We start from the raw sequence: 17,396 nt of genomic DNA on the forward strand, positions 1-17,396 counted from the left end.
GTGAATGGAGAGAGTTACCATTCTTTACTATTTGTTAATCATTTCATCTCCTGGCCCCTCTGTTTGTTAATTTTCAATTATTTCAAAGGCTAGAAATTGAAACAGTTGGTTATTTGTTTAGCAGTACAGCACCCAACAAGTTGGCACAAGCCAGGTTATGGCCCGGACCAGAGTAAAAATATTAATTACTATATGTTTAATGCATGAAGATGATGGTGGTGATGGTGACACTGCTGCAAGTGCAACGGACAAACTCATGCTGTATAATATATTTAATGACAGACATATAAGTATGTTTCCTTTCAATCTGTGTTGTCCTGGTACAAAAGATAACATACACCTGCAGTATCCTGTGACTGTGCAGGCAACATTCCCTGAAACATTCCTTGCAGCTAAAGTCCAAAGCACTTGACTATGTCACTGTCTGGTCCCATTCTTCTCATATGATCCCAGTTCTTCTCACAGCAAGTTCAATTCTGGGAGCGACATGAGGCTGAAAAATCCCACAGACTGACTTGATAAAATGTTCCCAAACCACTCTCAACTGACCATGGGCTTTACTAGTGACCAATTAATGACAATGATCAAACAGAATCAAACTTAGTTGACGATTCCTATTAACCTAACAATAACAAATAATGAAAAAAATGTGTTGAAGAACTCTTTTTTTCTCTATCTCATACATATATAATCATAATGATGAAAGATATCTTTTACCAATATCTTCTGTTCTTATGTTTTGAAAATGAGTATTTTTAACAATTGCAAATAAAACCTACGCCACTGCTTTGTGAACATCCCTAGACTTCGAACAACTCAGCAAGGTCTGTGAGAAAACAGCAATTACCAAGGTTTTATCCTGTCAAACAATGAGACATTCCTGTTAAAGATGAGTCACTCAGACTCACACTGTCACAGGCTGTCACACTCACAGACTTTCCGCTTCTTCAGTTCTAGACCATCTCTTCACATGAACGATGAAGCTTCCAGTCTGAGTCAGAGACAACCTTGTGCAAGCTGTACTGTCACCCAAACCTCCCAATGAAAACAGACATCCAAGGACACACACTTGCAGGCTTGTGCTGGTGTACACTGTACACATGATGACAACATGAGTCACAATCATTTCACTGAGCTGAGGCTGTTCACTGAGATAAAGGGAGTGCCACTGACCAACCCATTAATGCACTCAACTTACACTGTTACAGGCATATGGGGTGAGACAGAGCTTGTGGATATTGTGACTGTGAGAACCAGGCAAAAGAGAAAAAGGTGTGAATGTGACTATGAATTTTTTTTTAAAGAATGGGGTGTTGGACTTGGTAATGGGGGAGTGGCAACACTGGTACTCTCTTGGCACTGGGTACTGGTACGCCAAAGACCGCAAAAAAAGCAGACTACCCCCACGTCTAAAAATAGCGACACAGACAGAAGACTTTTAGACTTAGAATTCGCGGCTATCACAGCGTTATCAACTTCAAAGCCCTCAGGGTCAGACATGCAGATAACATAAACAAGCACCTGTCTTCATGTCTACCTGTGCTGCCAATTTTTACGCGTGTTTGAGTTCTGAGATTTCAATAAACTGCTGTTTAAATTTTAACCAAAATATGTGAGGTCAAACCACCCACTAGTAAGTAACATCAGACCTTGACCACAAAACGTTTTCCGTTCGGACTTATTTTCTTCTTCTTCTTTTTTTCCTTTTTGTGTGTGTGTGTGTGTGAGTGAGTCTTTTGAGCAGAGCCCGATGAGTCATTATTGATTGGCCGATACCAATGTCTCGGACTCCTGAAGAGCAGACAACAGGGGCAGCACTTGAAACTACCGGTGTCAAACACTCCTTGAAGTTCACTTCTGACAATGAAGATACAAAACAGACGGATACAAAATGAACTTCCCCAGGCAGATCAATTGTGAAAAGGATGCATACCTTAGCCGACGAGCCAGAGTATCCAGTTTCCTCTCGTGGCCCCGAGCTTCAGGAAGTCAGTATCCAAAATGGCGTTTCCAAGTCTCGCGTTCTATCTCGCGAGATCCGTGTTGAAGTGAGGCCTTCGTTGGGTTTGTTGTCAAATTGATTGACCACGCCCCCTTTTGTTTCTCCTATTCAACCGATTAACCTTTCTAAGATTATTTTGGTTTAACTCATTTTCGTTTTGTTTTCTTTTTATAACAGATTTTGTTCAGAAGATGTTTCGAGTTTGCTTTTTTGTTTATGAACTCATCTTTTGATGTCTTCAGAATCTACAAGGCATGCAATTGATCCTTTTCGGGGTTCTACACACATTCTGAGATAGGCAAGCAGTTCAGTTCAGTTCAGTTTCTCAAGGAAGCGTCACTGCGTTCGGACAAATCCATATGCGCTACTCCACATCTGCCAAACAGATGCCTGGCCAGCAGCGTAACGCAACGCGCTTATAGTCAGGTCTTGAGAAAAAGAAAACTGAGAAAAAAGTAAACAGATAGATAATGAAATAAAATACAAAACGGGAAAAATAGATAGATAAATAAATAAATAAACACACAAATAGATGAATACAAAGACAATAATTGTAATAAACAAGCAGATAAGCAACTAAATGTAAATAAACATACAGAGACGCGCACACGCACATACACAAACATGCACAACAGATATGCACCAAACATGAAGTTTCAGAGATATGGAAGCACGAATAAAAGTGCTGGGCTCAACGCTACACATAAAAAGCACACGACCCCCCCCCCCGCCCCCCCCACTCACCATCTCCCACATTACCCTGCCGTCCTTGACAACACACGTGTCTATGCAAAAAAATTTCAGTCAGACATGCCAATCTTGCTGCTGTCCATTGCGACGCATCAGTTCCACTCGGATATATCTGTCCACCGACGCATCATGTAGACTTGTCGTTTCTCTCATTCTCTCTCGCCTTGACTGCTGTAACTCTCTATTGTCTGGTTTGCCTGCTTCATTCATTCAGTCCCTTCAGCGCATACAAAATTCTGCTGCCCGACTCGTCCTCAGAAAGAAAAGATCTGAGCACATCACCCCTCTTTTGCAACATCTCCATTGGCTCCCTGTCTCACACAGAATAAAGGACAAAAGCAGCACACTAAATCTGCCCCTTCCTACCTTTGTGGCTGCCTACAAATCTACACTCCATCTCGCTCTCTACGACCGGCTTCGGATCCACTATGTTTACGCATACCCAGGTTCAAACACTCCACTGTTGGACGCCGTTCTTTCTCTGTTTCTGGACCTTGCATTTGGAATGAACTTCCTCTTTCGCTTCGTCAGGTCTCCGCACTCAGCTCTTTCAAGTCTGGCCTCAAAACCCACCTCTTCCCAATATAGCCTCCCTCCCCTGCCTCTTCCTTGTCTTCAGTTTCTTCAGTTTTCGAGTTAGCGTGTGAAATGACTGGTGTGAAAGCGCTTACATTTGTTTCTGCACAAGATTCGGCGCTATATAGATACTATCATTAATATTATTATTAAGATAGATGTGTGTGTGTTTATAATACACACAGGCACACTGATTCCGATACTGCGTAGCTCCCACAATACCGGTAGACCTGCATACACCCACCCACCATCCTCTGCACACACGCGCGCGCACAAGCACAAAGCGTAGTCCGCACGACACACCGCACACACACACACACACACACACACACACACACACACACACACACACACCGCACACACACACACACACACACACACACACACACACACACACACACACACACACACACACACTCACACACATACGCAAATACAAACATGTATGCGCTCGCACACGCATAGAGCTGTCTTGACACATGCGTACATATACTGACACTTACACACACGCACACACACACACACATACACACACACAAACATGCTGCCATTGATTTGCTGCAAGAGGGGTGTGGAAAAATCTCTGAACGTGGCGTCTTGTATGTTGCTCAGTCAACTGTATTTGGTAATGTCAAAAGAGACTAAAACACCAAAGTGAAAGCAGTATGATCAAAGGTTTCTCCACACCAACTGGGAAGGCCACAATTATTTTCCCTCCTCATGCAGATGGAATGGATAGTGTTCACAACAAAGCGTGGATGTTCACTCCGAGTGGAGGGGAAGAAATGTAGAAACAGCCACACTCAGTGCTGCTGTCGTTAAATGGTAGCAAGTTGGCCTTTTATTTCGGAACCATCGCTACACCGACTGGCCAAAAACCTTCTTGGCCGAGGGAATGTGGTTGTAACTTGGGCAAGACTCTCTCCACTTTTAAATTCTTGTCAGGACAGCAGTTGCCTCTACTCGGCTGTCCTGATGGTCATTGTCGGACATGCCACCTCCCCCCCTCTCCCCACCCCCGGCCACACCATCTCCCAAATTACCCTGCACCCCCCCCCCCATCCCCACCCCCGGCCACACCATCTCCCAAATTACCCTGCACCCACCCCCGGCCACACCATCTCCCATATTACCCTGCACCCCCTCGACCTCCCCCTTTCTCTACACCCTCATTCCTAGGCTATGTAACTTTCACGGCACACACACACACACACACACACACACACACACACACACACACACTCACTTATACAAGTATACACACATACACCCATACCCCCCACCCCCTCACACACAGATACAAATAATATGCACACCCACACGTTCCAATATTATGTTGCTACACAATACAGACATGCATACACACACACACCTCATGTTCTACACACACACACACACACACACACACATGCACGCATGTGCACAGAGCTCTCCTGACACTGCCACTGACTGGCCGCAAGAGGGGTGGGAAAAGATATCTGATGCCAGGAACGTGTTGCTCAGTCTATTGTATTTGGAAAAGCCCACAGAGACTCTGTTCCTTTTTGAAGAAATTTGCGCAGTGCTGGTTTAGAAATGATGCCAATATTCGTTTGATTTGCAAAGCATCGTGCTCTACCTTTCATGCTAGACTTTCGGTCGCTTCCCCTCTCTACCTTTATTTCTTTGAGGCGATCGATAGTGTGATGGCCTTGTACCTGTTCTTTTTGGTAATCTTTGACTTTTCTGAGGATTTCCGATTTTCATAGATGTAAGTCGCTCGTTGTTGTTGCGTTACCAGCAATTCTGTCAGCTCGCTCATTTCCCTTAACACCTGCATGTCCAGGGCAGTATGACCATGTAATTTTTTGAATATGAAAGTTGCACATTGCCTCATGCCACTCTGGGCTTCCCATTTCACTTTCAATTTTCTGTATGAAGTTCACTGAGTCCGTTAGACTCACGACATGTTGGTTTCCAGGCATATGGATAGATGAGCATGTGTCATAGCTTCGGCTTCCATCGTTAGGCTGGAGGTTGTGACTTAGTGTGCAGCATTCTCTTCCATAATTGTTTTTCCATTTTGTTTCGCAGTGAATCCCCAACCGGATTGGTCTTTGGTGATTGAGCCATCTGTGAAAATGATGGTGTCCTCTTCTTTACTGTTTTCTTCTATGAGTACCTTAATTCACCGCTGCTTCAGTTTTGCCCTCTGGCCATTCCCGACAATGTCTTCCTAGAGTGGGTGAAATGGCTGTGTTGAATTGATGATTGACGTTTTCGGGGTTTTCCTCCCATTCTTTTGTTTCTTTCAGGTCTTGTAGTCGGCATACTAGCTGGATTGTGTCTTCTGCTTGCCCCATTCATGATCTTCCTCGTCCTATACGGCTGCCTTGTGGTTATTGACTGCATCATGCAGTGGGTTTTGGGGTTTTCTAATGCTCTGAAGTAGGTCTTAACCTGTTCTAACTTGTTTCTGGCCTGCACTGAAGGAAGGTCAAGCAGGTATCGCATGGTTTCAGTTGGCGTGTCTTTTGTTGTTCCAAGGATCAGCCTCATAACTTCATTTTGAACTCTTTCTGATTTTAGGAGGCTGCTTTGTGACGGTGTTGTTAGCCCAAGTCCGTAGTCGATCACACTAAGAACGAGTGATTGATATTCTTTTTGTTGTTTGTATACAAACGCAGACAGTCTACTTAATAAAAGGACTGAATTGGAAGCTATGGTGGAACTACATAAGCCAGCCGTGATTGGAATTGTCGAAATTAAACCTAAAAGGCTTCGTTATGCAGTCCAAGAAAGCGAAATTTCCATTCCAGGATTTGAAATGTATCACAATCTTGACAAGAGAGGAAGGGGCATCTGTCTATATGTAAAGGAAGAGCTCAAACCTACACGCAAAGATGTGTGCACAGACTTTGAGGAAACAGTGTTTGTCGACTGTAAACTGGAGGACAGAGAAGAGTTAGTTATAGGCCTGGTATACCGGAGTCCAAACAGTTCTGAAGAGAACAATGACAGTCTGAATAAGTTACTGATATCAGTGGCAGAAGGAAAGCCATCGCACCTGCTAGTGTTGGGTGATTTCAACTTTCCAGAAATTGACTGGGACAGAGAAAGATGTTATGCTAGTGAAGTTCACCCAGCTAGTCACTTTTTCAAAGCTGTGAAAGATGCCTATCTTATTCAGCACCAAATGCAAGCTACCCGCATCAGAGATGGCCAGACACCAACACTGGATGATTTGGTCCTAACCAACAGAGAGGACATGGTAGACGACATCGTACTAACTTCGGCACTAGGAAAGAGTGACCATGCAACGCTAGTACTTACAGAGCAAAAAACAATCAGAAACGACACAACTGGAATAAGGCTGACTATGAGGCAATGAAAGCAGAGCTCCAGGCAGTCAACTGGAAGGAACAACTAGAACAACTCGCCGTAGAGGATCAATGGGCATTTCTAAAGAACAAGCTCGACCAATGTACGAGGAAAAATGTTCCCATAACAACAGCACTCGGAAGCCAGAGGAAGAAATGGCTGGATGGACGGACCCTGACGTCAGTGCGCACAAAACACAAGCTATACAGACGGTGGTTACAAAGCAGGGCAGGGGAGGACTACCAGGCATACGCCAAGGCGAGAAATAGGGCAGCCAAAGCTTGCCGTCAGGCGAAGAGGAAACTGGAAGCAGCCATCGCAGAGCAGGCAAAAATAAACCCAAAGTCATTCTGGTCATATGTCAAATCTAAAACCAAGGCCAGAACTGGCATTGCTGACCTGAAGAGGGAAGACGGATCAAAAACAACAACGGACAAGGAGAAAGCAGATCTCCTGAATGACTTTTTTCAGAGTGTCTACACCACAGAGAGGGAAGGTGACCTACCAGAGATACCAGACTACCAGTTTAACTCTGAGCTGTTCGATGTTGTTATCTCAGAAGAAGCCGTCAGGAAGCACCTCGCCAACCTGAAGACTGGTAAAGCACCTGGACCCGATGGAATCACTCCGCGCATGTTGGTAGAACTAGCTGACGTCCTTGCTACCCCTATTACAATGATCTTCAGGAGGTCCTTGGACACTGGAGTAATCCCCAACACATGGAGAACTGCAAACGTTACACCAATTTTCAAAAAAGGCAGTCGTCTCAGCCCAAATAACTATAGGCCAGTAAGCCTAACCTGCATACTCTGCAAGATTTTGGAGACACTTGTCCGTGAACAGGTCACAGCACATCTACAGGAAAATAAACTGATCAGCAGGCAACAACATGGCTTTACGCAGGGACGATCATGCACAACTCAGCTGCTGGAGACTTTGGACATCTGGACTGAGATGATTGATGCAGGCAGAGGGGTGGACGCAGTGTACATGGACTTCATGAAAGCCTTCGACAGCGTGCCTCATCGCAGACTAGTGGCCAAGGTGAAAGCACATGGCATCAGCGGAAAGGTCCTTGAATGGATAAGAGACTTTCTCTCTGACAGGTCACAGCGTGTTATAGTAAACGGCGTAAGATCAGAGCAGGCAAAGGTGACGAGCGGCATCCCTCAAGGCAGCGTCTTAGGGCCTCTGCTTTTCGTCATTTACATCAATGACCTGCCACGTCATGTCCACAGTCATGTCGAGCTCTTTGCAGATGACACGAAGATTTTCTCATGCAGTGACGATAGTGAGTCGAGGGGTATGCTTCAAGAGGACCTAAATCGATTACAGCAATGGTCCATGGACTGGCAACTCCGTTTCCATCCAGATAAATGCAGCGTCCTAAGATTGGGCAACCCTAAGGAAGCAGCCCACTACTGCATGAGAGGACGGGATCATCTGGGAGTGGAGTGCACACATTGGCTGGAGGAGAGTGACGTACAGAGAGACCTGGGTGTACTGGTGGACAAAGACCTAAGCTTCAAAAATCATGTGGCACATGCAACAGCAAAAGCCAACAAAGTCCTAGGGGTCATAAGAAGGTCTTTTGACCATCTCACGCCAGAAACCTTTGTCTCGCTCTATAAGTCCCTGGTGAGACATATAACACCCCCTCCTCGATCCCCTTTGTGCATATGCAATGAAGATCAAATGCAAATAATTATAGTATGATACTTCATGTCTACTCTCAAACTGTAATTATTGCATTTAATGAAGTAAATGTCAACTTAGCATTTTATGCCATTTAAATATTCATATTGAATGACTGATTCTTATGCATTGTTTATATGTTATACAGAGTTGTACACAACAAATGAGTTTCTCTTTCCAGATATGATGAAGCATTTTATACTCAGGGTATGCAACTAATTCAAACCAGGACCTAAAAAATAATTAAACGGAAGGGTTAGATCAACGTCCAACATTTATTCTGACGACTTGATCGGCTGTCACACCAATCTTGGTGAAAACAAATGAATTTGAAGCCAAATGAATGCTCTTTTGTGCCATACTGAACACTGGAAAATTTGCATATTGATTGAATCAACGCACAACACTGGAGTGTTGCATGGTGTCATCACATTTTGGTTGTATCAATACACAACAAATTTTTGGATCCATGTTCAGTTTGAGCAGTCATGTATAGTGTTTTCTATAAAGGGAGTTTAAGCCCGTGCAAGTGTCTGTCTGAATCTATTTGCATGTCTTACTCTTGTTTCTGTATGTGAGGAGTTTCATTTTCTATGTCACACACACAAACACCCCCCCCCCCCTAGCCCCCCTTCCTCCACACACACACAGGGTGGACAAATCAGCACAACAAAAGAAATTCTCAGACAATAGATCCATTCAGTAATGCCACATTTTATTTGCTCTCTCAAGTCAAAAACCTTTTCACTGAAGTACCCTCCATGTTAGTTGTTAAAATTGTGTCAAAATAAAAAAGTCAAACAGAAAAAAACCCAGGCATTAATATGCACCCTCCAATAGCAAACAAGCAAACAAAGTCACTGCTAATAACAACACAAAAAGTAAAAAAAAAAAAAAAAAAAAAATGGTGGATTCCAAAAAGTACAAAGAACACATTTTGTAAGCTCTTCAATGTTTCAGTGCATAAAAAACAAGTTAAAATATATGTGCGTACATGATCTGAAAACAAACTGGCTTTTCTCTGTTTACATGGCAAGAAGACAAGAGATGGTGGTGTCCAAGATGTAAAACTGTAATGTAACAAATGTCATGCTGTGGAAACATAGATAACAAGAGAGGCAAGGCCTTCAAGACTCACTTGTGGCAAATTAAGTCCTCTAGCATTAATTAGAGTAATTTCCCTTTTTTACTATCTGCACCAAAACGTTTGCAAAATAAACAAAACTTCCATGCTTAGCAAAAGAAGTTCCTGTTTGAACAAAAAATGATAATAATGGCTGCTCTTGTTGTTGGGTCAGAATATCAGATCAAAGTGCCAAGTTTAGAGAATACAAAAAATATAAATATAACAGTAAATGCAGTTTGCATATAATTAGGCTTCATTTTTATTATTTATTTTATTTTATTTTTTTGCCCATCCCAGAGGTGCGATATTGTTTTAAACAAGATGACTGGAAAGAACTGAATTTTTCCTATTTTTATGCCTAATTTGGTGTCAACTGACAAGGTATTTGCAGAGAAAATGTCAATGTTAAAGTTTACCACGGACACACAGACAACCGAACACCAGGTTAAAACATTGACTCACTTTGTTTACACAAGTGAGTCAAAAAGGGCTTCTACACATCAGCAGTTGCCAAAAAACTACATAGCTTTCAAATCATTGTGCTTGGTCACAATATTCTGATCAGTTGTGATACAACATAATGAAACAAAACTAATCATATTAGGGTAGGTAGGCCTAAGTGCGAACAGCGTGTAATTGTGAACAGTTTGTGTACTGCCCCACTTCAAAGCGTTCTCACCACACACATTTCACAATTTGACATCTGTTTTGACCTCGTTCTGATACCTTAATGAATATCGATTTCCAAGAACCAGCCAAACATCAGCTATTTCTGGTTATTTCTGCACACTTTCTTCTCTTCACAAAAACTGCTGACCAAGTTCACAAATGTGCTCTCAAAGTCCTGAAATCAAGGGAAGTAAGTAGTAGGACTTGAACTTTGAAATAGTTTGAAATAGCTGATTTGATTGGATATGTTGAATGAATTGTGCATTACCTGTGCTGGGATAATTTAAGAAAGCATTTTGGTGACAGATCAGAATGTCAGTTTCGACATGTCAGGAGTCTCCAAAATAGTGTCGCTTGCAATTAAACTATAGGACATTTTGACTTAGTCTATTTGCGAACGATGCTGTACAGTTACTGAACGCTCTCAAAAGGGTGCGTTTGTGTGTGGTGTGGGGTGTGTGTGTTTAAATGTATGTGTGTGTGTGTGTGTGTGTGTGCGCGCGCGCACACACGTGTGATCAAAACCAACAATACAACAGTCTGGTGCAATGTTCCAATAAAATGTTATATGTCAAATGAGTTCAAGACCTGCTTCTGTTTTATTGTCCATACGTACCCAATCCCATCGTTCGCAATTAGATCTGCCTATTTGCATTTACCCTCAGGCACCCCTGCTATTTCCACCATTGAAAAAATGTTAAAAGAAGAGAAGACAAACTTTTCCTGGTGCAGCCAATTGGATAAAGCCTTCAAAAACAGAAGAGCTACATTTGATGATTGTACAGCCTGTTATCTGTACAATACACACGTTGAGCATGTCACTTCCACTGATCGTTTGCAATTTGGCCTACCTACCCTAAAGTATATCTTAACAATGGCCATGCAGTAGAAGCATGCTTTAAATCATGACAAACATGACAAGTGTTGTTAAAAACGCCAAGAAGCATTTCAATGTCCAAACCTTCGGTGGACAGCTCAACCTACACAATGGCATAAACACATGTCACATGACCAAACGATGAACAACTCAGCCAATGATTGCACTGTATCCTTTAAGGAAACTCCATTCAAAATGATAAATCCTTTTTCAAAACTCTACTCTCAACAAAGAACAACCGATTATTTTCTTCTCTCCGTTCAGAATGGTAATGAAAATATACAGTAATGAATTCTAACCACAGATAAAATGTACTAACCGATGCACTGTTATCACAAAATGGGCAGTCAGCTGAAGCACTAGCCATTAACTACTGAAATGAACTTCTGTGTAATTGGGGCCTTTCACTGTTGCCAAAACATTGCATTTTCACAACCCATTTCACCTGCCTGTCAACAAATCATACATAATCAAAAAAAAAAAGAAGTTAGGAGCAGATATAATCACTTCCAAAAACAATGGTCATTGCAAAAACAAAGAAACAAAAAACAAAATCAGTGAGAGATGGCACCTGACCATGGCTTGAGAAATTAGTCAAAGATACCTGAACCGACGCTGTGAAACAGTTAACACTTTTATTTTACTAAAGACACTGCCATCACCATGTAAAAAAAAAAAAAAAAAAAGAAAAAAAAAAAAAAAAAAAGAAGAAAAAAAAAGAAAGCAACCCCAAATCTTTATTTCTCAGACAGATTCATAATCCAACAGACAATCAGTACATTCTTCTGCGAGTCAAATATTCACCCCACAAGATAAGTAGCTGCAGATATACAGCTATTAATATGCATCACTACAAAAAAAAACAACAACAAGCCATAATTGTATTCTCACAGATTCATAATCCAAAGGCAAATCAGTACACTCTTCTGGAATGCAAAATTCGTCACCCAGCTTTCCCAAGATGAGCAGCCACAGATGTATACATATACTGTTATCATTATATTATATCATTAGATCCAAAACATGGAATGCAGAGAGATCAAGGTGATCCAGCTTTCAAAACCTTGCAGGTCACCCCACACCTTCGGTGGCAAGTTTCTACACACTTGAATAACGTATGTTTGTTCCAATCCATGAATTTGTACATCACCCACATTACAAGCATGTCATTGCCCTTGTGCTTTCAACCCATGTACAGTCTTTGAAAATGAAAAATTCAGAAAAAAGATGGATAATTAAAACAACAACAACAACTACAACACTATATATTTTACATTCTGAAAGTTGTAACGAATTTGTACAAAAATACCCTGTACTTAAAAAAAAATCGCTCTCCAACGAAGAAGTGCTGATTTTTTGTTTCTTTGATTTTATTCTTTTTTTCTTTTATATATATATATATATATATATATATATATATATATATATATTCCTCTCTTTTTGTTTTTCTTGATGTCAGTTACAGTATTGTTCCATGTAATTTCTATAAAAGTTAACATATGTACACACACTCACACACACACACACAGCCACCTGACCCACAGCACATTTGTTTGTAAAGTCCTTAGAACTTGGTCTCTGACTGAGAATAGGCACTGTATAAGTATCCATATCATCATCATTATCAAAAAAACAACTTCCCACTGACCTGTCTGTCAAGATCAAAACCAAAGAAAACTGCAGACTTGGACTTCATTAACACCTTGACTGCTGCCAATGAGTAAACTCATCAATGACGGCTGTCATTTCACAGAGATGTAGCAGACCTTACTGGTCAGACTGTCAGTCATCATTTATTTGGATTTCTCTTTCGGGACTGCATTACCTTTTTCCAGCAAAATCAAATACATCACTTATAAGTATATAAAAAAAAGAAGAAGAAGAAGAAAAAAAAGAAACAAAAAAGCCTCATTTTACCAAAGTTCAAAAGTTAAAGGGTTAACTTTCAATCTTCAACATAGCTGATTACAAAACAAGACCCACTGAAATACAATGTTAATTATGCATCATGGCTGATATCAGCCTATTGGATTTCCAACTGGAGCTCAGGTTCAAATCCCACCAATGCTTGATTGGTTAAGGAAGAAAACCCTCCCTTTTTTTCCCCCTCAAATTTCCTCATCAATTTTTGATAAACTTTGTAACTGCTTCAATTCCTTTCCTATGCATTAATACAACAAAGATAATAAATAATACATGTGTTAATAACCCTGAATTCATGTATGTCAGAGGTTGGTGTATTACAGAACATAAAATTACACCATTAGCAGTCATCCAATACTGAACAGGTTACAGCAGCAAAAATGGTTTGAAAAAAAAAAATACAGGGGTTTTTCAAATAAAAGTTGACCAACAGAAACCATATGCACAGGAGATCAATATAGTGAGATGACAAAAAAGAGCAAAAATCAGTGACAGCTCAAATTTTAGTTCAAAGTCATATATATTAAGATAAAAAGCGAAACCTGTACCAGGAATGAAAATAAAATGAAAAAAAAAGGCTACCAGAATAATCTACAAAACCATTGAAGCAGCAAATACAGCAAAATAAAAAAGGGCCATTTCCAAATAAAAGCCAACCCACTCAGGAGATCAATGTAGGGAATAATAATAATAATAATAAAATAAGCAATTAAGCAAAAATCACGGACAGCTTTGATTTTAGAAAGTCAAACACATGAAAGAAAATGGTACCACGAATGAAAAAAAAAAGCCTACAAGAATGATCTGCTGGAATTAAAAGCAGGTGAGCCGCAATAAACACAGCCAGAATAAAAACAGAAACAATACAACCCTTCTCACAAAAGGTCCAAACCAGCATTCTGCATTTCATCCCACACAAAGATCATCTCTCGATAGACAACCAGCCCACCACTTTCCTGACTGCGGATTATCAGAGCTTAAAAAAGCACATGCGCTAAGTAATACACACAAGAGTTGCCGGCCAGAACTTGCAGTCCACAGAAGCACAGCAGACAAAACACCAGGTAAGAATTGCTCTGCAATTATACAGTAGATTATATTTGAGTTTAGTGACTTATTTGCTTGCATCGTTGCTAAGGTAAAGTTGTTCAGTGCTGAGGTCTTGGATTTTTACTCACATCTCCAGCATTTATGTGGTCAGCTTCTTTCAGCTCTAACAGTCCCAAGTAATAGAGAGAAAGTGAGAGCAATAGAGAGAGAAAGAGCAGGAGCTAGGAAAACAATAACAAAAAAAAACCAACAAAAAAGAAGCGCAAAGCACACTGATCTCTGGGTAGAACCAGTCAAAATGACATACATGCAAACAGATAATGCAGGGCTACACACACACACTCCCTCTCAAACACCAGCATACACACACACACACAAATCAGTAAGAATTAATCTGTCCCAAGCGATGATAACAATTCCTTTATGAGCCACCTGTAATCATGATGGCACCTGTTTCAAATACAACTGTTTTTGAATGATATACAGCGAATATATTTAAATACCCAGTATGTAAACACTGGGAAAAAAGTGACACTTAACTGTGTCAAGGCATTTCAAACAGGACAGGCACATGTGTTTCATGCAATCATTTATCTCAAGTTTGATATAATTTTTTATTACCATCAAGCTCATACTTGCATAGTTTCACTTTAGCTTAAAATCTGCACAAAAAAATCCATGCATGCAATTAATCACAGAAATGTTTGGCTATAGGCTAAAAGCCTTTTGCCCTCATAATCAGTGTCCATTTATATGCTTTTGGATCACTTGTTGTGAACAGACCCTTGTTTAAATCTGGCATCATGTATACTACATTTATCTACAGCTCAATAAAGATTTAACTCTGTGGAAAATACATGGTCCTTAAACTTTTTGTCAATGTGATTTTTGAAGGAGTTTACCGATGGTGCATTGATGGTGTCATAGGAAAGGTTATTCCACAGATTTATGATACGGTTAGTAAAAAAACTTGCGGAACTGGTTAGTTACGAAATTAGTTTTAAATGACAGCAAGTTATCCTGTACGAAAGGTGAAAGACAGATGATCAGTGATAATATTGTCACAGATATGTGCCAAAATTCTGAGATACATGGAATGTAAGCATTTTTTCTCAGCTACCTATATATGTACATGAAACATGGCTTTATCTCTCCTGCCTGTAGCGCTCAACAGGACACCAGATCTGCTTCAATGTGTCTATATAAATAGGTATTTGACACGTGTGTGTGACATTTAAGAGCAATTTTCTGGCCATTTGGGTCAGTGTTGTTGCTTGTCTGTGCTAAAAGGAAAAAAAAAAAAAAGAAAAAAAAGCGAATTGTGTATATTTTCATTATTCTGACATTTTAAACTGATAACAACAGCAAAATTCTTGCTACTGAATTACAAAATTATGTTTCTGTTTGTTCATGGGAGAGGGGAGAGGGAGAGGGAAATGCAGTCTCATGTAACTTCCACTGGTTGCAGATTAAAATAAAACAAGAACAGTTCAGTTGAGCTACATAGCAGGTAATCAGTAAAATAAATGAGACTGCTAGAAAGTATGAAATAAGTGGAAATAAATCCACTACCAACAAGAAACATACATCAGCTAAATAACAAGCAGCATGGTTTAAACTATCACTTTCAAAAACTGCACCTACTCATGACAATTAAGTGGTGCAAAATACAAACATTTTGGGAAGAAACTGTAAATCAACGTTATGAAAAGGTTTTGACAAACTGACCCTTGAAGTCATCTATTCTCAGTAGAAACTGTCCATTAATTTATTTTTGCTGCTCAACTTTCAACCCAGCTGACCACACAGGGCCACAGAAACAGTTCAGCCCAGCGCAGTAAAGGAAGCAGTGAGACATGGTACTGAGTTCAGAAAAATAACTTTTATATATATATATATATATATATATATTTTTTTTTTTTTTTTTTTTAACTGAACACACACCTGGTGCACAAAGCTGAAAGAAACATGACTAACAACTTACCATTTCAACAACAACAACAAAGGGAGGAGACTTTGAATGTATCAACTGGAGACCAAACAGAAATGAAACATGTTAGCAAACACACATGCGTGCACATACCCTTGCACACACACACACACACACACATACACACAAACAATCTAATAGACCATCATGATTTCAAGATTACTATGAAAACAAATTTGTGCGTATTTTGTGAAGAAAGCATAACAAAAATCAGCAGAAAGTGTAAACCATAACAAATTTGAAATAAGCTGAATATATAAAGCAGAAACCAACAACAACAACACAACTAAAAACAAAATCAAGCAGTCCTGTTTACTACCCCATCACACATACTGGTCAAAATTAAAAGCAAACCAAAATAAAATAAAATAAAAACAAAATAGAAGACCAAGCAGCGGCTTATGAAGTCTGATAAACATTTCTAAAAATAGATTTAACAACAAAAATTATGTGCTTCCCGTTCAGCACCACCTAAATCTGAGCACTTGCACACATTTATCTGCACTTAACAAATAATGAATAATTCATACCAGAGTCACCATTGTTCAGTCATCTTCTGTATGTAACAATACTGACCTCTGCCCACAAGCATAATTTATACATGTATAGCTATATGTTTAATGAATAATTCATATTAGTCACAATGGACAATCACCCTGTAAACGTAACAGTAATGACCTGCCACCATGCATAATTTATACAGGTTCTGTTTCATGTTTAATGAATTATTATGTCAAAGTCACAATCTTCTGTCCACATGCATAATTTATACATTTCTCCAATATTCATACAATCAACAATGATATTTTCCATGGTTTCATCACAAAGTGGGGTCTGGGGAGCATGTTCAGAAGTCCAAGCAAGCTGGGAACAGAAAGAGCAATACAATCTTCTAAAGAATTAGTTACAATAGTTCTCACTCTATAGATGATAACTGTCTTTATTTTTTTTAACACTTTCACTGCCATAGGCAACTTTAGTCGACATCGAGAGGTCATGTTAAACAAACCTTTTTCACACTGTAACAAAGCATGATAGCTGCCTCCAACTGTCCTGGGCAACAGCAGATTGACATACTGTAACACAGCACGACAGCTGTCTCCAACTGTCCTGGGCAACAGCAGATTGACACACTGTAACACAGCATGACAGCTGTCTCCAACTGTCTCAGGCAACAGCAGATTGACACACTGTAACACAGCATGACAGCTGTCTCCAACTGTCCTAGGCAACAGCAGACTGACGCACTGTAACACAGCATGACAGCTGTCTCCAACTGTCCCAGGCAACAGCAGATTGACACACTGCAACACAGTATGACAGCTGTCTCCAACTGTCCCAGGCAACAGAAGATGGAATGACTTTCCACCTTTGGCCC

The 17,396-nt window shown here is 40.3% G+C and overlaps 2 protein-coding genes across 2 annotated transcripts in view; one reads left to right on the forward strand and one right to left on the reverse strand.

Annotated features, from left to right (window-relative positions):
• The window catches only part of LOC143289114 (serine/threonine-protein kinase PAK 2-like), a 38,309-nt gene extending 36,303 nt beyond the window's left edge, over window positions 1-2,006 (reverse strand). Inside the window, exon 1 of the mRNA XM_076597976.1 lies at window positions 1,934-2,006. The gene's annotated coding sequence lies outside the window, so the exon portion shown is untranslated. The remainder of the gene's footprint in view (window positions 1-1,933) is intronic.
• A 4,688-nt stretch (window positions 2,007-6,694) lies between these two features.
• On the forward strand, window positions 6,695-17,379 carry LOC143288705 (uncharacterized). The gene is made up of 4 exons (XM_076597332.1): window positions 6,695-7,393; window positions 7,532-7,759; window positions 15,826-15,887; window positions 17,304-17,379. The coding sequence occupies exons 1-4, from the start codon at window positions 6,695-6,697 to the stop codon at window positions 17,377-17,379; spliced, it is 1,065 nt and encodes a 354-aa protein (XP_076453447.1).
• Window positions 17,380-17,396: the final 17 nt, after the last annotated feature.

The sequence above is a fragment of the Babylonia areolata genome, chromosome 13 (assembly GCF_041734735.1).
Source record: "Babylonia areolata isolate BAREFJ2019XMU chromosome 13, ASM4173473v1, whole genome shotgun sequence".
In the NCBI taxonomy this organism is placed as follows: domain Eukaryota; kingdom Metazoa; phylum Mollusca; class Gastropoda; order Neogastropoda; family Buccinidae; genus Babylonia; species Babylonia areolata.